The sequence below is a fragment of the Cebus imitator genome, unplaced genomic scaffold, assembly GCF_001604975.1.
Source record: "Cebus imitator isolate Cc_AM_T3 unplaced genomic scaffold, Cebus_imitator-1.0 Scaffold511, whole genome shotgun sequence".
Lineage (NCBI taxonomy): Eukaryota > Metazoa > Chordata > Mammalia > Primates > Cebidae > Cebus > Cebus imitator.
Window position 1 is genome coordinate 81,559 of NW_016107826.1, and position 22,460 is coordinate 104,018.

The 22,460-nt window shown below is 35.7% G+C and overlaps 1 protein-coding gene across 9 annotated transcripts in view; it reads left to right on the top strand.

The window, feature by feature from the left end:
* Positions 1-22,460, top strand: part of FAM172A (family with sequence similarity 172 member A) — a 508,558-nt gene that overhangs the window by 50,958 nt on the left and 435,140 nt on the right. For 7 of the 9 annotated variants that reach the window (XM_037733283.1, XM_037733284.1, XM_037733288.1 and 4 more), the window contains 2 exons: positions 16,877-16,978; positions 19,227-19,327. In XM_037733283.1, coding sequence (XP_037589211.1) covers positions 16,877-16,978; positions 19,227-19,327 — 203 coding nt within the window. Of the gene's footprint in view, positions 1-5,805; positions 5,830-5,868; positions 5,902-16,876; positions 16,979-19,226; positions 19,328-22,460 lie in introns of those variants that run through there. The other 2 variants (XM_017514014.2, XM_037733287.1) reach the window with 2 other exon arrangements.

Genomic DNA, 22,460 nt, shown 5'->3' on the forward strand with positions numbered 1-22,460 from the left:
CGGCGTCCACTCACCCTCTGCGCTTTCACTGGGAGCTGCGATCCTGAGCTGTTCCTAAACGGCCATCTTGGATCCTCATCAACTATACATCTTTTCATGTGCTTATTTGCCATCTATACCTTGCCTGTGGTAAAATACCTATTCATATCTTTTGCCCATTTTCTAAATGGATTTTTTAAAACTATTGAGCTTTGATAGTTCTTTATATTTTTAGATACAAGTCTCTATTGGATATATTCTTTGTGTGTATTTTCTCCCAGTCTGTAGCTTGTCTTTTATCCTCTTAACAGATTTTTCGTAGGGCAAATGTTTTTTAAGTATGACGAAGTCCTGCTCATCAATTTTTTTCTTTTATAAACTGTGCTTTTAGTGTCATGTCAGAGAACTCTTTTTCCTAGCCCTAGTTGATGAAGGTTTTCTCCTATGCATTCTTCCAAAAGTTTTGTTTCACAATTGAATTAATGATCTATTTTCAGTTAATTTTAAACATATATTAATAGGTTCTGTTTAATTGCTGAATTTTATTTGATTGAATTAATAAACAATATTTTACTTACTCATTTGCCAAATGTTAGACATTTGTATTGTTTCCAGGGTTGGCGGATTATGAATAGCCTTTAAAAACATTCATCAACAGGTTTTTATGTGGATATTTATTTTCATTTGTACTGGGTTGATACCTAGGTGGAGGACTGCTGGGTAATATGGTATGTCTACACTAACTTCGTAAGAACTAGAAAACCACTTTTCAAAATACCTGTATTATTTTTCATTACCACCAATAATGTATGAGAGTTCTCTTAGTTTGGCATCTATATCAACAATTAATATTGACAGGTTTATTAACTTTTTTTTTCATTGTCACAGGTTTCTGTTTCTGTGTGGCTTTAATTTGCATTTTCCCAATGGTGAATTATATGCCATATATACATCTTTCTTGGTAAAGTCTAGAATTTTGCCCTTTTTTTGTGTGTTCTTATTGTTGAGTTTTAAAAGCTCTTCATATATTCTGGATATAACTTCTTTTTAAGATATGTGATCAGTAAACATTCCCAGTCTTTGGATTGTATTTTCATTCTCTTTTTGTTTTATTGGTATACATTTGTACATATTTATGGGATATGTGTGATATTATGTTATTTGCATAGAATGTGTAATGATCAGGTTAGGATATTTTCATTATCCATTTCCCCCAGTGTTCATGATTTCTATGTGTTGGGAACTTTTTAACTCCTCACTTTTAGCTGTCTTGAAATATATAATACTTTGTTGTTAACCCTAATCACCCTGCATACTATTGAACATTAGAACTTACACCTTCTCTCTAACTGTATGTTTCTAGCCATTAAACAAACTCTCTTTATTGTTTCCTCCTGTGCACACTTCTCTGATAGCCATCATTCTACTCTCTGCCTCTATGAGATCAACTTTTTTAGCTCTCACATGAGTGAGAACATGCACTGTGTGTCTTTCTGTACCTAACTTATTTCACTTAACACAATAACTTCCAGTTCCATCCATGTTTCTACAAATGACATAATTTTATTCTTTCTTATGTATGCATGATACTCCTTTCTGTATATATACCACATTTTCTTATGGTCAAATAATATTTCATTGTGCATATTATATTACATTTTCTTTATCCATTCACCCATTAATAGACACTTAGGTCGATTCCTTATCTTTGCTATTGTGGATAATGCTGCAATAAACATGCAATGCAATTATTCTTTAGATATACTGATTCCTTTTCTATGAATAAATTCCCAGTAGTACAAATACTGTCTTATATGGTAGTTCCATTTGTAGTATTTTGAGAAGTATCCATACTGTTTTCCATGAAGGTTGTGCAAATTTGCATTCTTAACAACAGTGTATAAGAATTCTGTTTTCTCTACAGCCTCATCAGCTTCTTTTATTTTTTTGTCTTTTTACTCATAGCCATTCTAACCCGAGTAAGAAGATATCTAATTGTGGTTTTAATTTGCATTTCCCTGAAGATTAGTGAAATTGAACATTTTTAAACATACCTATTGGCCATTTGTATGCCTTCTTTTTATAAATGTTTATGTCCTTTGCCCACTTTTTAATGGGCTTATTTTTTGTTTTTTACCATTGAATTGTTTGATTTCCATGTGTATTCTGGATTATTAGTACTTTGTTGGATGAATAGTTTATAAATACTTTCCCGCATTAAATAGTTTGTCTCTTCATTCTGTTGATTGTTTTCTTTGCAAGAGAAAGAGCTGTTTAGTTTAGTGTAGTCCCATTTGTCTGTTTTTTGTTTTTGTTTTCTCAAAAGGCTTTAACCGTAAAAATCTTTGCCTAGACCAGTGTCCTAAAGTGTTCCCCCTATGTTTGATTGTAGTAGCTTTGTCATTTCAGGTCTTACATTTAAGTCTTCAGTCCATCTTGAGTTGATTTTGGTAGATGATGAGTACTGGGGCTCCAGTTTCATTCTCCTGTGTATAGATATTTAGTTTTTCCAAAATCATTTATTGAAGAGGGTGTTCTTTCCCCAGTGTATATTCTTGGTGCCTTTGTTGAAAATCAGTTGACTGTAAATATGTGAATTTATTTATGGATTCTCTATTTTCTGTTCTGTTCCATTAGTCTACATGTCATTCATTCATTCATTCATTCATTTATTCATTTATTTATTTTGAGATGGAGTTTCAGTATTGTTGCTCATGCTGGAGTGCAATGACTCGATCTCGACTCACTGCAACCTCCGCCTCCTGGGTTCAAGCGATTCTACAGCCTCAGCCTCCTGAGTAGCTGAGATTACAGGTGCCCACCACCACACCCAGCTAATTTTTTTTTTTTTTTTTTTTATGGGATTTCACTCATGTTGGCCATGCTGGTTGGTCTTGAACTCCTGACCTCAAATGATCCCCCCACCTCAGCCTCCCAAAGTGCTGGGATTACAGGCATGAGCCACTGCACTTGGCCTTATATATCTTTTATTTTTAGCATGATACCTCCAGCTTTGTTCCTTTTGCTCAGATTGCTTTGGCTATTTGAGCTCTTTTTTGTTTCCATATGAATTTAGTGGGTTTTTTTTTTTCTGTTTTTGTGAGGAATGTCACTGGTATTTTAATAGGGATTGCATCGAATCTGTAGATTTGCTTTGGGCAGTGTGGTCATTTAATTCCTCCAATCTATGAGCATGGAATGCCTTTCCATTTCTGTCCTCTTCAGTTTGTTTTATTAATGCTTTATAGTTTTCCTTGTAGAGGTCTTTCATCTCTTTGGTTTAATTTATTCCTAGGTATTTTTCTTATAGCTATTGTAAACGAGTTTACCTTTTTGATTACTTTCTCAGCTCATTTGTTATTGGAATATAGAAACACTACTGATTTTTCTGTGTTTATTTTATATACCATAACTCTATTGAATTTATAAGATCTATGAGTTTTTTGGTGGAGCCTTTAGGTTTTTCTAGATACAAGATTACATCATCTGCAAAGGGACGATTTGACTTCTTTTCCAATTTGGACGTGTTTTTATTTTCTTCTCTTGACTGATTTTTCTGAAAAGGACATTCTGTACTATGCTGAGGAGCGATGAAAGTGGGTGTCCTTGTCTTGTTCCAGTTTTTAGAGGAAAAGCTTTTAACTTTTCTCTGTTCACTGTGATGTTTGTTGTGAGTTTGTCACATATGACCTTTATCATGTTGAGGTATGTTTTTTCAATGCCTAGTTTGTTGAGTGTTTTATCAGGCAGGGTTGTTGAATTTTATCAAATGCTTTTACTGCATCTACTGAGATGATAATATGATTTTTGTTTTTCATTCCATTGATGTGCTGTATCACACTGATTGATTTGCATGTGTTGAACTATCCTTGCATTTCTAGGTAAGTCCTACTTGATTATGATGTATTGTCTTTTTGATATGCTGTTGAATGTTTTGTTGAGGAATTTTGCATCTATGTTTGTCAGGAATATTGGTCCTAAGTTTTCTTTTTTTTGTTGCGATCTTGTCTGATTTTGATATCAAGGTAATTCTAGCCTTGTAAAATGAGTTAGGGAGAATTCCCTCCTCTTCATATTTTTTGGAATAGTTTGAGGATAAATTGTGTTAGTTTTTCTTTGAACGTTTGGTAGAGTTCGGTAGCAAAGCCATACAGTCCCGGAGTTTTCTTTTTTGGGAGACTTTTTATTACTATTTGTTCTAATTACAACTGGTCCATTCACTTTTTTTTAAATTTCTTTTTGATTCAATCTTGGTAGATTGTATTTGTCCAGGAATTTATTTACTTCCTCTAAGTTTTCCAGCTTGTATAGTGGTTCATGATGGTCTGTTATGACCTTTTGTATTACTGTGGTAGTTTTAATGATTTCTTTATCATTACGAGTATCTATGTATCTATATATCTATAGATATATAGATAGATATATGGATCTATATCTATATCTATATCTATATATTTTTTTTTTTGAGATAGGGTCTCACTCTGTTGTCCAGGCCGGAGTGCAATGATGTGATCTTGGCTCATTGCAACCTCTGCAGTGATCCACCCGTTTTGCCCTCCCAAAGTGTTGGGATTATAGGCGTGAGCCACCACGCCCGGCCATCATTACTGATTTTATCTCTGTCTTCTGGGTGTGTGTGTGTGTGTGTGTGTGTGTGTGTGTCTGTGCAGCGTGCTTAGTCTGGCCAGCTGTTTATTAATTTGTTTATCTTTTCGAAAAAGTTACCTTTTATTTTGTGGATTTTTTTTAACCTGTATTTCACATAATTCTGCTCTTTTTATTCCTTCTAATTTGGAATTTGGTTTGTTGTTCTCTTGTTCATTGAGATGCATCCTTAGAATATTTGAAATCATTCTACTTTTTTGATGTAGTCATTTATCACTATATCATTTCCTTTTAGCCTTGCTTTTTCTGTTTTGCATAGGTTTTGGTATGTTGTGTTTGATTTTCATTTGCTTTGAGATAGTTCTTTATTTTTTCATAATTTCTTCCTTGACTCAGTGCTCATTCAGAAGCGTGTTTAGTTTCCACGTATTTGTACATTTTCTCAAGTTCTTCTCTTTATTGATTCCATTCATGATACACTTTTTTTTTTTTTTTTTTTTTCAAAATTTGTTGAGCCTTGTCTTGTGACCTAACATATGGTCTATACTGGAGAATGTTTCATGTGCTGATAAGAAGAAAATATGTACTCTGCAGCTCTTAGATGAAATGTTCTATAAATGTCTGTTTGGTCCATTTGATCTAATGTATAGTTTAAATCTTCCTTTGGTAATATTCTGGCTAGATGATCTGTCTAATGCTGAGAGTGGAGTGTTAAAGTCCCTAACTATTATTTTATTGGAATCTATCTTTCCTTTTATATCTGATATTTGCTTTATATGTCTGGATACTCCAGTGTTGAGTGTATATTTGCTTAGAATTGTTATATTCTCTTGCTGAATTGATTCTTTTATCATTATATAATGACCTTCTTTGTCTTTTTTTAAAACTGTTTTTGACTTAAATTCTGCTTTAGCTGTTATATGTATAGCTACTCCTGCTTACTTTTAGTTTTCGTTTGCATGGAATGTCTTTTTTTTTTTCTTTGGAGACAGAGTCTCACCGTATCACTCAGGCTGGAGTGCAGTGGCACAATCACAGCTCACTGCAAAATCCACCTCCTGGGCTTGAGCACTCCTCCCACCTCAGCCTCCTGAGTAGCTGAGACTACAGGCTCGTGCCACCATGCTCGACTAATTTGTGTATTTTTTGTAGAGGTGGGGTTTCACCATGTTGGCCAGCCTGGTCACAAACTCCTGAGCTCAAGTGATCTGCCTGCCTCAGGCCTGCAGAGTGCTGAGATTACAGGTGCGAGCCACTGTGCCCAGCTAGAATGTCTTTCTCCATCCCTTTACTTTCAGTTTATATGTGTCTGCACAGGTAAGTTGTGTTTTGTAGTCAGCAAATAGTTGGGCCATGTTTTAAGATCCATTCAGCAAACTATGTCTTTTTTTTTTTTTTTCTCTCCCACGGTCACCCAGGCTGTAGTGCAGTGGTGCCATTCTTGGCTCACTGCAGTCTCCGCCTCCTGGGTTCAAGCAATTCTCCTGCCTCAGCCTCCCAAGTATCTGGGACTACAGGTATACGCTACCACACCCAGCTATTGTTTTTGTATTTTTAATAGAGATGGGGTTTCACCATATTGGCCAGGATGGTCTCAAACTCCTGACCTCGTGATCCGCCCGCTTCAGCTTCCAAAGTGCTGGGCTTACAGGCGTGAGCCACCATGCCTGACCAAATCTATGTCTTTTATTGAAAGTTTAATTCATTTGTATCTAAGGTTATTATTGATACATGAGGGCTTATTTCTATCATTTTATTTATTGGTTCTTACTGCATTAATAGCCTTTGCTATTTTTTTCTTTCTCTTATTATTTATCACTGTATTTTGGTTGTTTTCTATAGTGGTAACATTTGAGTTCTTTCTTTTCCTAATTTGTGTGTTTCCTCTAACAGTGAGTTTTATACTTTTGTGCTTTTATGTGATGCTAGATATCTTCCCTTTGCTTCCAGGTTTAGGACTTCCTTAAGCAGTTCTCTTACATCTGGTCTAGTGGTGATTAATTCTCTGTTTTTGCTTGTCTGGGAAGGACTTCATTTCTTCTTCACTTATGAAGGAAAACTTTTCTGGGTATAGCGTCCTTGGCTGGCAATTTTCTCTCTCAGCACTTTGAATATATTATCCCATTTTGCCTTGGCTTATAAAATTCTATTGAGAAATGTGCTATTCGTCTGATAGAAGTTACCTTCTAAGTGACTGGATACTGTCCTTGTGCTGTTTTAGAGTTCTTTCTTTGACTTCTGACAGTTTGACTCTGATATGTGATGGAGAAGATATTTTTACATTTTATTTTGGGATTTCTGTGCTGCTTGTATCTGGATGACTAAATCTCTTTCTAGATGTTGAAAGTGTTATTAATTTATTAAATAGGGTTTCTAACCCTTTTGTTTTCTCTTTGCCTTCTCGGACACCACAAATTCAAGTATTTTATAGCTTTATGGTGTTCCATACGTCACATAGCCCTTGCTTATTGTTTTTCTTTATTTTTGTCTGATTGTGCTATTTTAAAAGACCTGTTACTGTGTTCTGAAATTCATTGTTCTGCTTGATCAAGCTTATTATTGAAACTTTTGAATGCATTTTGTCTTTCATTCAGTGACGTCACCAGTTCCAAGATTTCTGATTGGTTCTTTTTTTATATCTATCTTTTTGGTAAATTTTTCATTCATATCCTGAATTATTTTTCTGATTTCTTTTTATTGCTTTTTTTGTATTTCCTTGTATCTTACTAAGCTTCTTTAAAATGAATACTTAAATTCTTTTTCTGGGAATTTCTAAATTTCTCTTTGATTGGATTCTGTTGCTGGAGAGTTATTGTGCTTCTTTGGAAATGTCATTTTTTTTTATGTTTCTTATATCTTTACACTGATATATGGGTATCTTGTGTGACAATCAATTGTTCCAGTTTTTTGAATTTGCTATCATAATGGATGATTTTTTCCTTAAAATGTATCTATGGTGTTGGTTGATTAGGGTACTTTGGCTTTGATTCTGAGTGTGTGCAGTCATGTTATCTCTGTATGATTTCTTCAGCTATAAACCACATTAGTGGTATCAGTGGCTTAGAGTACAGTTGTTAGTGGAGGCTGGTGACAGGGTACCAGGTAGGCTATTTTGTGGGCTGTAGTGTTGGTAGCACAGGCACAGTGTATCTATCTTTAGGTTCCAGGGAGGTGTATGCTGGCATTGGTGTTGGGTATTCTAGGTGGCTTATTTGTGTGCCTATAGTGGCACCAGTGGGTCAGGCCAGTGGATGAGTTCTCGGGTCTCTGAACAGTGGGTATGTTAGTAGCAGTGGTAAGACTAACCTTTGAGTTCCAAGTAGTTCATGATTGTGTTGGTGGTAGCTGTGACAGGCTAGGCAGGGCAGTACCCAGGCCTACAGGTGACATGTGTGAAGTTTACCACTGTGTTTGTAGCAGCAGTTGGATGGGCCCATTCTGAGGCTTCCTGGAGGAGTGCTTAGGTGACAGTGGTGGTGGACTGGTGCTTGGAAATCCCCTGGCCCCTGGATGGCATGCTTAGGCTTTTGCTAGGGGGTGTGCCAGGCCACGTGGACCTGTCCTCTTCCTCCACCTGTGGTACATGTAGACCTTGGCTCTGGTGGGCAGGGGTGGGGTTATTTCTAGGTTCTGCAGTGGAATGCTCAAATAGGGGCGGCAGTGGCTGCACGATAGCCCTATACTAGAGTGGGACTCAGGAGTTGTGTGTGGCTCAGCATAGCTCCTTCTCTAGAACCATGGCATTGCACAGTATTCAGTAATCTTTCTACTTTATTCTCAGGGCCCATGGGGTTTGAGGAACTCTTGCATGTCTAGGATTGCAGGAGTCTGTGGTAGCAATTTAGGCTGCTCGTCTTTCAGATGGTCTTTCACTTACCCTTTTCCCACAGTGGGGAGCCTCTCCAGGCTCCCAGCTGATTTCAGCTAAGCAGGCTGCCTCCTTTCCCTTTTCTTCCTTGCTTTGGGTGTTTCCTGTCACTTTTCTATTAAATTAGAGTATTCCCTCTTTGATGATCTGTTTGAAGTGTGATTACCTACTTGCATTTTGGCTCCTCTTTGTAGATGAGATGAGTACCAAATACGTCTAGGCAGCCATGTTAAAGCACCTCCCCCTCATTTTGAATTAAATGTCATGTAAGGTGTGAGATACAGGTTGAGGTTCATTTTTATCATTTTGATGTCCTCTTATACTAGCAACATTTGTGAAGAAGTCTGTCTTTTCATCTTTGTTTTTTCACACGTGTCAACCATGAATTGGGCATATTTGGGCAGTTGTTTTGAGTTCTTTATTTTGTTTCCCAGATCTATGTGTTTACTAATATCATACTCTCTTAATTACAGTAACTGTATAGTAAGTTAACATTGAACAGAGTGATTCCTCCTCCTTTATTCTTTTAGAAAATTGTTTAGCTATACTAGGTCATTTGCCTTTATATATACATTTTAGAATATACTTGTCTGTATCTGCAAAAATTTTACTGTATTTTTGATAGGAATTGTCTTTAAACTTTTCGATAAATTTGGGGAGAATTGGTATCTACCGTACTGAGTCTTTTAATCCATGCACCTGATATATGTATTTAAATCTTCCTTGATTTCTTTCATTAGCACTTTGTAATTTTCAGCAGTAAGTCCTATAAGTGTGTTATTTGATTTACATATAAGTATTTTAATTTTGGGGGATGATTGTAAATGGTGTTATGTTTATAATTTCAGTTTCACATTATAATTGATGGTTTATGAAAATACAATTAAGTTTTATATGTTGATATTATATACTGTGATCTTCCTGAACTTGTATGTTTGTTCTAAGTTTTTTTCGTGGATTCCTCAGGATCTTCTTTGCAGAGGGTCATGCCATTTGCAAATTGGATAATGTTTCTATCCAATCTGTTTGCCTTTTATTTCTCTGTGGCCTGCGTTGACTAGGACTTTCAGTACTATGTTGAACAAGGATAGTAAGGATGGATATTCTTTCTTGTTTTCAACCTTGGGGGAAAATGATTGTCTTTCACTATTAAGTGTTATGTTAGTTGTAAGTTTTTTGGTAAATGCTCTTAAGTTAAAGAAGTCCCTTTTATTCAATGCTTGCTGAGAGGTTTTAATCATGAGTGAGTGTTGAATTTTGTCAAACGCTTTTTTTTTTTTTGCATCAATTGATAGGGTCATGTATTGTTTTTCTTCTGTAGGCTGTTGAAATAGTGGATTACATGTCAAGTTTTTGAATAGTGAACTATTCTGTCATAAACCCTATTTAGTTCTGATGTATATTTGTTTTTATATATTGCTGGTTTTGAATTGCTAATATTTTGTTAAAGATTTTTGTGTACAGGTTCATTAGAGATATTGAACTGTGGCGCTCTTTTTTTGTACTGTCTTTGTCTAGAATTGTTATCAGGGTAATACTGATCTTTTAACATGATATAGGAAATATTCACTTCTGTTTTATTTACTGGAATATATTGTGTAGAATTGGTACTAATTTATTTTTAAATGTTTTGTCCAGTGAAACTTTCTTGTCCTGAAAAATTTGTTTGGAAGATTTTAATTACAAATTTATTTTCTTTAATAGTCATAAGACTGTTTATATTGTTTATTTTATATAGGGTGAGTTTTAGTAGTTTGTAGTTTTTAAGGTCTCATATCATTTCATCTAATTTATATAATTTATGTATATAGGGTTGTTGCTATTATTCCCTTCTTGTTCTTTTAATTGCTGCACGGTCTGTAGGGATATCCTCTGTTTTACTGTTACCTATTAAAGAGATTTAACAATGAGAAATAAATGATTTTATTTAGTCATATAATTTTCTTTTGAAGTACATATTATTTCTGTATGTGGATACATATTTCTGTCTAGTATCATTTACCTCAGCCCAAAGAACTTTCTTATCATTTTGTGTTGTGCTGGCTTGTTGGCAATAAATTCTTTCAGCTTTTCTGTGTCTGAAAAAAAATCTTAATTTCTTCTATTTGAGATGCTTTTGGTTGGCATAGAATTTCAGGTTGATGAACTTTTTTTTGTTTAGTTGAAATATGTTGCACCATTGTCTTCTTGTTTGCATAGCTCCAAAAAAGTCTTCTGTTATCTTTGTTTCTTTTTTCTCTGTCTGCTTCTAAGATTTTATCTTTTATTTATTTATTTTTTGTGAGATGGGGCCTTACTCTGTCACCCAGGCTGGAGTGCAGTGATGCGATCTCAGCTCACTGAAACCTCTGCCTCCCGGGTTCAAGTGATTCTCCTGCCGTAGCCTCCTGAGTTGCTGGAATTACAGGCTATTTATGAGGGGTCTGCCCCCATGACCCAAACACCTTCCACTAGGGCTACCTCCAACATTGGAGGTCACATTTCAACATGAGATTTGGAGGGGACAAACATCGGAACTATGTTACTTCCCAACATTGATTTCATCTTGAAACCTACTTAAAATACATTAGACAATTTGACATTGTTACATTGGTCAATGATTTTCTTCATTTTTAAACTATTATTTTTCTCTGCCTCATTTTGGATAATTCTGCTGTTAGATTTAAAAGTTCATTGATCTCATCTTCTATAATTATATTTGCTGTGAATATTTAACAGTCTATTTTAAATTTTAGATAGAATTTTTTTTATATATAGAAACTTAAAGTTCTTCCAATTCTCACTTTGATATATTAATGATTAAACTTTTTTTTTTTTTTTTTTTTTACATACAGATCACATTGAAATAGATGTCTTTCCTGCTAATTCCAGTATCATTTCTTGGCTTATTGATTGATTTTCTTCATGCTTATGGATCATAATTTTCACCTTTTTACATGCCTTATAATTTTTCATAGATGCCAGATAATGTAAATTATACGTTATTGGGTGCTGGATTTTGTTCTATTCCTTTAGAGAATAAGTTGGTGCTTAATTTTTGTTTTGCTTTGCTTTTTGGTATTCTTTCTTTTAGAGATAGAGTCTCGCTCTGTTGCCTAGGCTGCAGTGCAGTGGCATGATCTTGCCTCACCGCAACATCCTCCTCCCAGCTTCAAGCAAGTCTCCTGCCTCAGTCTCCCAAGTAGCTGGGACTTCTGGCACATGCTGCCACGCCTGACTAATTTTTAATATTTTAGTGGAGATGGGGTTTCACCGTGTTGCTCAGGCTGGTCTCAAACTCCTGAGCTCAGGCAATCTGCCCGCCTTGGCCTCCCAAAGTGCTGGGATTACAGGCATGAGCAACCGCACCTGGCTGCTTTTTGTTTTTCTTTTAAAGAATGTTGGGCTTTGTTCTGACAGATATTTATATTGTTTGTATCTTTTTTTTTCTTTGAGGCTTGTTTTTTAGTCTTTGATATGGCAGTTTTAGAGTCTCCTTTCTCTAGGACTAATTCAGCCTTCTACTAAGGTAATATCCTACTGAGAACTCCGTCTGGTGGTTCATTTATTATAGGGTCTTTCTGTTCTGATTGATGGGCATACATATTTGCAGCCTTGTGTATACTTCAGGAATTGTTCAGCCTACTGCTTTCCCTGTCCTTGGGTAATTTTTTTTCCTCCTGTATGCATGGATAAATAGTCAAAGACATGAGTGAATCCGTCTGAAATTCTGCCCAGTAGTCTCTCTTTCTAAACAGTTTTCTCTGCTGTCCTTCTCTGCTTCCAAATCCAGCCACCTTGGATTATTCAAATTCTGATCTCTGTCTCATCACCTCAGCAGGATCTTCATTCTTTGTTTGGGTTCTTCCTTCCTGCTGGGCGTTAAACTGTCTCCATGCAGTAAGCTAGGGCATCAAGGGGTTTATGTCATTTATTTCTTTTTCTTTCAGCTCTGGCTGCCTGTTGTCCAACCTTTGAGAGCTGTTCTTTTACATGTGTCTTCCTGCTTTCCAGTTGTTAAAGGAAAGTGAAAATAATTTGGTTCCTCTTATTCTGTTATAGTGAGAAGTAGAATTCCAGTAATGTTTTAAATACTCATTTAGCTAATACAGTTTTTAAAAATAAAGATGCCAAATGGTACTTTCTTTATGGTGGTGAAATAGACATAATGTAAAACATCATTTTAACTGTTGTTAAATATATAATTCAGTAGCATAAAGCATTCACATTGTTGTACAGTCATCACCACCATCCATCTCCTGAACTCTTTGCACCTTGCAAAACTGAAACCCTATACCCATTAAATAATGACTCCCTATTCTCCTCTCTGCCCAGCCCTTAGCAACCACCATTCTACTTTCTGTCTCTATAAGTTTGATGACTTTAGCAATCTCATAAATGTGCAATCATATAATATTTGTCCTTCTGTGTCATCTTATTTCACTTTGCAAAATATCTTCAAGGTATATCAGTTTTGTGTAAGAATGTCTTTCTTCTTTAAGGAAAGATTTATTACAAAGAGTTGACTCACATAATTATGGAGTCTGAGAAGACTCAAGTTCTGTAATCAGCAAGCTGGAGACCCAGGAGGGCTGATAGTAAAGTTCAAGTCAGAAGAACTAATGGTGTGAGTTTCAGTCTAAATCTGAAGGCGGAAGACTGATTTCCTGGCTTGAAGATATAGGCAGAGAGAGTGACTTCTCCTTTACTCAGCGTTGTTGCCCTATATACACTTTCATCCAGTTGGATGAGGCCCACACAAATTGGGGAAGGAATCTGCTTTACTAAATCTACCCATTCAAATGTTAATCCCATCCAGAAACATCCTTTCAGTCACACCCAGAATAATATTTAATCAAATAACTGGTTACCTTATTTCTCATTCCCACATAAAATTAGCCATCATGCCATTCACCCATTTATGTACACTTGGAGTACTTCCACCTTTTGGCTATTGTGAATAATGCTCCTATTAACATTAATGTACAAGTATATCTGTATGAGTCCCTGCTTCCTTTTGGGTATGAAATGGTATTTCTATATAGTTGTTTTATATGCTTAGTTGAGGTTTAGAATTCTAGTTACTGGATCACTTTAATCACTAGAGCCATGCTTTTAAAAAAACAGTCATGTCACATCTGATGCATATTTAGGTTATATGGATTCAAATCTATTATATTTTATAGGTTATCAAAGAGATTTTCAATGGAAATCTTTCGTTATACTCGATTTTTGTATAATTTGCCTTTGGAACCCAGTCTCAGGGTAAAACGCAACTTTATAGTATTGCTTTTCTTTTACAAAGCAGAAAAATAATTTCTGACAGTTCTTTTCTATATGTCTTATCAATGCTAAGGAAGTAAAAAAATCTATATCAGTTTCTCTAGTTGACAGGAAAAATTGAGAAACGTCTTTTTACTTAGTTGTTCATTTTATCATTCAAAGGAATGTTTTGAGCAAAGCTAAACCACATTTTTGTATTCATAACTGTTTATTCTACATAATGGGAAAAAGGGGGAGCTAGAATATTATATAGAATTGGTATGGTGATTTTGAAAGAACACTGAGTTCTGTTTTGAGAGATATGTTTATTTTATTAATCCCATCTACTACTAAGCTATGATTTTAGACAAGCCATTTTACCTGAGTTCATTTTCTTGTCTGAAAGTCAGTGAAGATTATAATACTTGTTACTATTTCACAGGATTGTGATGATCAAATGAAGTAATGTGTATGAAGTGCTCTGAAATCTTTAAAGTGATATATAGATGTTAAGGCTGCATTTTATGAACTAAGTACAGAAAAGAGCTATTAGAAGCAACATGTGCTCATGTATGGACAGTTTCTATGTCTGATTAAAAACATTTGTAAGTTTTGAATTGTAGATGACTGTGAAGTAAAGAAATCTCATTTTGCCCCAGAACCTCAATTCACTGGAAGAAGTAAAGTGAGAATATTCTAGCCATCGCAAGTCAATTTTTGATATTAAAACCCTTATATCTTTATTTTGAAAAGGTTTATAAGGTGGTAAGAACTTTATTCATGAGAAGAATTGTCAGCATATGTCCCTTTTTAAGGCCAGTATATGCGACATTTTCATCTTACTAGAGTTTACAAACATTTTTTATATTGAGGATAGTGTATTTTTGTGTGAGTTGAATTTGATATAAGAATTTTTAAAGAGTGCTAAACAGTGATTCTTTTAATGAAGCTTTTGGTGGCTTGTTTTTGTGTTCTACAGAGAGAGGTTAGTGACTGGAGGTAGACAAAATACTTTTTGCTCTGGCATATTTCGATGATGTTCTGTACAGAAGGATGTGTTATATTTCTGTGAGAGACAGAAATAAAGTGTTATTTCTGAGATACTTCTTTTGTAGGAAAGGGACTGCTTTGCTTCAAAACATATTGTAAGAGCTTTTGTCTTCAGGAACTTGAGTTAGAATGAAGAAGCTAAACACCTAACCTTTATTTCTTGATTAGACAAAAATGATTTCACATCTGTTTGGAAATGAGTAAATTTGAAGTTTTAAGTTTTTTGTGTGATTTTAGAAATGACCCTTTGATGACAGATAATGAGAACTTTTGCCTCATCCTACAATATGAACCTAAAAGATATTAAATGCTTGTTGACAGACTGATTCTAGGGCTGGTACAGGAAAGATACAAGATGAGGCTGAAGCATCTTTTAATGGTAGAAAGTGAGGAAGTGCAGAAAAAGCAAAAGGATAAGAGCATGTCAAAAGGACACAGGAGGTATCTGAAAGAGCTTACAATAGTCATGGCTGGAACAATTTGAGGAGCAAAATAAATGGTGTAGTATTGGATTATAACCTAAAGTATACAATAAGTGTCCACAAGTCCATGCTCATGTAAATGTTATTGAATAATTGTGTAAATGGATGAAGAGAGATCAATCTTCCATACAGAATAATTATAATAATATATGTAGATGTTTTTTGCTATAGGAGGTAGAGCATAATTCCTCCTCTTTCCTTGAGGGCAGGCCAAACATAGTTACCTCCAAAGAATAGATTATGGAGAGGGAAAAACAGTAACTTTATAGTGGAGAAGCCTGGAATATGGTACCTTAATCAAGTAATGAAGGTTAGCATCTTTGGTGATGGCTTGTTGATAATTATGTTTCCCTTGCCATGATCTCTTGAGAATGACAATAGATCTCAGTGATATTCTTTCCAGAAATCATAACTCTAATCTAATCATAAGGAGAAACATTCGATGAACCCAAATTGAGGGTCATTCTGTAAAATACCTGCCACATAGTCCTCAAAACTGTCAAGATCTTGGAAAAGAAGGGAAGACCAAGAATTATCACAGACCACAGAGACTGGGGAGAGATAATAATTACATGTAATGTGGTGTCCTGAATGGAATCCTGGAAGAGAAAATGAACATAAATGGAAAAACTGGTGAAATATGAATAATGCTTGGGCTTTAGTTAGTAGTAATATACCAATATTGGTTTATTCATTTTGGTAAATGTACCGTGATGTTATAAAATATTACTAATAGGGGAAAGTGAGTAAAGGGTATAATACACTCTTCTCACTGTCTTTCAGTTTTTCCGTCAGTCTAAAATTACTGCAAAACTTGGCCATGCGTGGTGGGTCATGACTATAATCCCAGCACTTTGGGAGGCACTTGAGTCCAGGGGTTTGAGACCAGCCTGGGCAACATGGTGAAACCCTGTCTTTATGAAAAATACAAAATATAACCTGGCATGGGGGCACCCACCTGTAGTCCCAGCTACGCAGAAGGCTGAAGTGGGAGGATCATTTGAGTCTGGGAGGCAGAGCCAAGATTGTACCACTGCATTCCAGCCTAGGTGATGGAGTAAGACTTCCTCTCCCCTCTAAAAAAAAAGAAAACGAAAACCAAAACAAAACTCCTTGACAGAGTTTTGTTGGTTGGTTGCATGGAATTGGAATCAAATGATGTGAAGAATAGAAACTGTGTAAACTAATTTTTGCTAGTTGGCATGTTTTAACAATTTTCTCCCTAAAAATGGAATAATATGTTATATTCATACTATATATTTATAAGTTTCTTCATTCATAAAGAGTCATTTCAGTTGTATATAAATTTGACGACTTTTTAAAAGTCATATTAATGTCTGAAACTTTTAAATGAGATTACTAAGGTACAAATTAATAGCTGTCTGTTTTGAAGGGAAGAAGTTAATAGTTTAATATAATGATGTGTAGAATCTGAGTTGTGGTTGTTTTTAGAATTATGATTTTGAAAGTGCTTATGTTAATATTGTGCTTGATCATAATATAGTATTTTGGAAATTCAATTTAGTAGCTTTATCAGTTAAAGCAACACATAAAAGTTAATAGAACAAAAGAATACTTTAAATTAAAATATAATCCTTGTTACAAACTATGAAAACGAATGTAAGTAAATTTCATATTATTTCTTTTCTAGATTTATTATCAAGGATAGATTTGGATGAACTAATGAAAAAAGATGAACCGCCTCTTGATTTTCCTGATACCCTGGAAGGATTTGAATATGCTTTTAATGAAAGTAAGTGGTATATCTACATATAGTATATGCAAAATTTATTTGACAATGCTCATAGAATAATAAGACAGATATTATTTGCTACTTTTAAAGGCCAAGTAGAATGTTTTCTGTATTCTTTTGAGAAGTAAGGGACTTATCCTTGCATGGTGAAATTTTTCATTCAAGTGAAAGAACCAAGTAACAATTTCCTGTAGTTGTCAAGTTATGTAAACTAATCGTCATGAATTTGATTCAGCTTATGCATTTCAACCCTGAGTGTTTAACTCCCTGGTTGACGTGCATAAGGATAAGAACAATTTGAACTCCTAATTAAATTATAGAGAAAGATGCTACTGTTTCACACGTTACTTAAAGTATCTGGCAATAATTATCTGTAACAATGTTTTAAAGTAGCTTTCCATGATTTTTCAGGCAACATCCTTGTTTTAAAATTTATTAATTCAGTTCTGAATAAAATAACCTTTATATTTGGGGTATGGAGGAACATACTATAGATTGCAAGGATATTTCTGGAACAGAGAATCATGATTCATTGGATTAATAATACACTGTTACACTTGAAGGGTAATGTTATTACAGGGTAGATGCATTTGAGTTGTAGTTTTCTATTGGTTGTTCTGCATTAACTAAATTGATGCTTTGTCATCATTGTATTAGTGGATATTCCTTTCCAATATTAGTTACAGATAATAAGACTTATGGTGACAGTCATTGTGTACTAAGATGTTTAGTTTAAAGTAAGAGACTAGAAACTTTGATCTTTTCTCTGATATTAATTTTTATAGTTTTTAGTAAAAGTTATTTTATGCCAACAGAAGTAGTAACATTTGTTGCTTGGAGGGGAAGAGTAGTGTAAGCAATTGGCCTGTAGTGTGTTTTTCTCCTGGTTATCCTGGGAATACCCCTGGGGAAAAATCCTGTCCAGGGGCTGAGTGGCTTGGTCTTTTCTCCTTATAAACATGCTGATAATTAATTCACTTAATAGATTAGACTGCCTGGACACGGTGGCTCATGTCTGCAATCCTAGCACTTTGGGAGGCAGAGGTGGGTAGATCACCTGAGGTCAGGAATTCAAGACCAGCCTGGACAACATAATGAATCCTCATCTCTACTAAAAAATTTAAAAATTTAGATGGGCATAGTGGCATGTGCCTGTGGTACCAGCTACTCTGGAGTCTGAGGCTTAATAATCGCATGAACCTGGGAGGCGGAGGCTGCAGTGAGCCAAGATTGGGTCACTGCACTCCAGCCTGGGTGACAAAGCAAGACTCCATCTAAATAAAAATAAAAATAAATGCAGACTAATATTTGCTATGAGGATTATTTTTCTATAGAATACTTTGAGCAGGATGACTGGTTTTAGATATGAGAAATGTTTCTCTGAAGAATATCACATAGGCAAGACAACTCTTATGCACATAAAATGGAAATGTTTTATAACCTAAATGCTCATCAGGGTGTGAGGTTACCTGTATGCATCACATAGAGACCTCATCTACTTTGAGCCAGAGAGTGGTATACCGTGAGAGGAAAGGACCTGGGAGAAATGACTGGATGCTGCAGACCTCTCCCTGCCTTGCCTATGCTGCTTGATTCCTTCTACCCTTGAAATTATTTGTAAAGCTTAGTCATTATCGGTGAAGATCTTCACTTTGTGTGAGTCTGATTTGATAGTCTGAGCCTGTGTTAGCTCGCTGCTTGTCTCCAATTTTCATTTGACATCTTACACATATTTGAAGACCTACTTGAGAAATCTCACTGAAACCTTCTGAACCTCTTCTAGCCCACAGAGAGTTTTTATTTTTCCAAAATAATTCTAGACTTCATTGTCTATATGAATGACTGTTGATGAATTTCAATCTTGTTTGTTTAGCTTCCTGAAAAGTTGTTTACCTTCTTAATATTTATGCCTTTACTCCTCAGGTAACCTCTAAGCTTCTTGAGGATGGGGGCCATGTTCATAGCAATAGCTAGCAGAAGTCTTGATACATATTAGGCCTTAAAATATTGTTTGTTTGCTTTAGATTAGAGAGATGAAGGTCAAGAAGAATAACTTTTGAGTACTTGGGGACCATTCTTAATCTGCATGTTTGTATCATATTGACATCTGAAGAAAAAAGTCTAATGAAAAAGATAAACTATTGCGTGAAAGTTATTGTAATTTTTTATCAGACGTTCTTTGTTGTACTGTCTGTATTATTGTAAATATACTTTGAAGTAAAGCAGTGTTGTTTGTTTATCTTCTCAGAGGGACAGTTAAGACACATAAAAACTGGGGAACCATTTGTTTTTAACTACCGGGAAGATTTGCACAGATGGAACCAGAAAAGATACGAGGCTCTAGGAGAGGTATGTCACATACACTACTTTAATTTGTTTTTCCCAATTTCAAATATTCAGCGTAAAATTTTGAAGATGCAGCAGTTTATGCATTCTTTCTACGAAATGTGATTCAAAAAAGGTTTTTGCTTTTTTTGTTGTTTATTTTTAGTGGTTATGTTAGAAGCATATTCTCAATTTAAAAGTTTCTGTTTTTAGGCCAGCTGTTGTGGCTCACACTTATAACCCCAACACTTTGGGAGGTCAAGGTGGGAGAATCACTTGAGGCCAGCAGTTGGAGATGGAGTGAGACCAGTCTGGATATTATAGTGAGATCATATCTCCACAAAAAATAAAAAAAATTAGCCAGAAGTAGGGATGTGTGCCTATAGTCCTAGTTACTTGGGAGGCTGAGGTAGGAGGATCACTTGAGCCCAGGAAGTCAAGGCTGCAGGGAGCTGTAATCACACCACTGCACTCCAACCTTGCTGACAGAGTTAGACCCTGTCCCCCAAAAGAAAAAGCTGCTTCTTTTTTTTTTTTTTTTTTATGAAAGAGAAAGGGGGAGAGAGAACAGGAGTCTTGCTCTATTGCCCAGGCTGGAATGCAATCTAAAAATAGGTATTAAAAAACCTCTTTTATGCTGATAATTGTACTTAACAGTGGAGACAGGAAGGAATAAGGAAAGAAAATAACAAACAAACAGCCAACCAATATTTCATTTAAATCTGTGAAATGCTATGCAAATGCTGAAGAGTGATTTACTTCCATTTATGTGGTCACTTTAAAAATAGGTATAATGTGATACTGAAAAAAAATGTATGTTCTGTGGACCTGGGGTGAAGAATTCTATAAATATTCACTGAGTTTACTTGTTCCGGGTCTGAGTTCAAATCATAAATGTCCCTGTTGATTTTCTATCTCGTTGATCTGTCGAATATTAACAATGTGGTGTCAAAGTCTCCCGCTATTATTGTGCGGGAGTCCAAGTCTCTTTATAAGTCATTAAGAACTTGTCTTATGTATCTGGGTGCTCCTATATTGGGTGCATATATATTTATGATCATCGACTCTTGTTGTTACATTGATCCTTATACCATTATGTAATGTCCTTCTTTGTTTCTTTTAGTCTTTGTTACTATCTATTAAAGTCTATTTTGTCAGAGACAAAAGTTACAACTCCTGTTTTTTTTTTTTTTNTTTTTCCTTTCCATTTGGTTGGTAAGTCTTCCTCGAACCTTTTGTTTTGAGTCTTTGTGTGTCCTTGCTTATGAGATGGATCTGGATACAGCGTGCCAATGGGTTTTGACTTTTTATTCAATTTGCATGTCTGTGCCTTTGATTGGGGTGTTTAATCCATTTAAATTTAGGATTAATATTGATATTTGTGAGTTTAATATTGTCATTTAATGCTAGCTGGCTATTTTGCCCATTAGTTGATATAGATTCTTCATTATGAAGATACTCTTTACCTTTGGTAAGTTTTTGGGATGACTGATACTGGTTGTTCCTTTCTGTGTGTAGTGCTTCTTTCAGAAGCTCTTGTAAAGCAGGCCTGGTGGTGATGAAATCTCTGAGTCCTTGCTTGTTTGCAAAAAATTTTATTTTTCCTTCATTTATGAAGCTTAGTTTGGCTGGATATGAGATTCTGGGTTGAAAATTCTTTTCTTTGAGGATATTGAATATTGACCCCAACTCTCTTCTAGTTTGTAGGGTTTCTGCTGAGAGATCTGCTCTAAGTCTGATAGGCTTCCCTTTATGGGTAACCTGACCTTTCTCTCTAGCTGTCCTTAGAATTTTCTCCTTTATTTCAACCCTGGTGAATCTAACGATTATGTGTCGTAGGGTTGCTCTTCTTGAGGAATATCTTTGTGGTGTTCTCTGTATTACCTGGAGTTGAGTATTGTCCTGCCTTACTAGGTTAGGAAAGTTTTCCTGAATAATATCCTGAAGAATATTTTCCAGCTTGGATTCATTCTCTTCATGACATTCAGGTACACCTATCAAATGTAAATTAGGTCTTTTCACATAGTCCCATATTTGTTGGAGACTTTGTTCATTCCTTTTCACTTTTTCTTCTCTAATCTTGTCTTCTCGTTTCATTTCATTAAGTTGGTCTTTGACCTCTGATATCCTTCTGCTTGATCAATTCGAGTGTTAAAACCTGTGCATACTTTGCGGAGTTCTCGTATTGTATTCTTCAGTTCCATTAATTCACTTATATTCGTCTCTAAATTGTCTATTCTCGTTAGGATTTCGTCAGACCTTTTTTCAAGGTTCTTAGTTTCTTTACATTGGGCTAGAACATGTTCTTTTAACTCACAGACGTTTCTTACTATCCACCTCTGTTATTGGAACACACTTGTTCTCCATCAGGCCTTGTTCGCTTGTTGATAAGGAACTGTGATCCCCTATAGAGGGAGAGGCATTCTGATTTTGAGTATTCTCAGCCTTTTTACACTGGTTTCTTCCCGTCATTGTAAATTTATCCACCTGTCGTCTTTGTCATTACCGACTTTCAAATTAGGTCTCTGACTGGAAGTCTAGCTTGTTGATTCCCAGCGCCGAAATCTGAGCAACCCACTGCGCCGGCTAAAACAGCGACGTTAAGATTCTTGGTGCTTTTCTGCCTGGGAATCTCCGGTCTGGCTTCCCTCTTGAGTCCCTTTTTCAATCAGCTGAATGGGCGACTCTGCCTTCCTGGAGCTCCAAACGTCAACCAAAAGGGGACCCAGTTCTATTTACTCTGCACTGAGAACCGCTGCGTGGAGGTGCCGGCAAAACCGCCTCGCTGGCCACAAGAGTGGCGCTGGCGACCCGTGGGGCTCCTCCGCTGGGAATCTCCTGCTCCGTGAGTAACAAAAATTCGTCTGAAAGTGTGGTGTCCTCTTGTTCTCTGCGCTTTCACTGGGAGCTACAATCCTGAGCTACTAGTGGTCAGCCATCTTGGATCTCTCTCCAAAAAAACTTCTTTTTTACACAAACATATACTTCCCATGACTGTAATATTTTGTATTGAGTCATTATATAAGGAAGCAAATTTATGCAAAATTCTAATTTGATTTTTTAAGTTTTGTTTGGTTTTTGAGACAGGGTCTCACTGTCACTCAGGCTGGAGTGCAGTGGCATGATCTCATCTTACTGCCTCCCAGGTTCAAGTGTC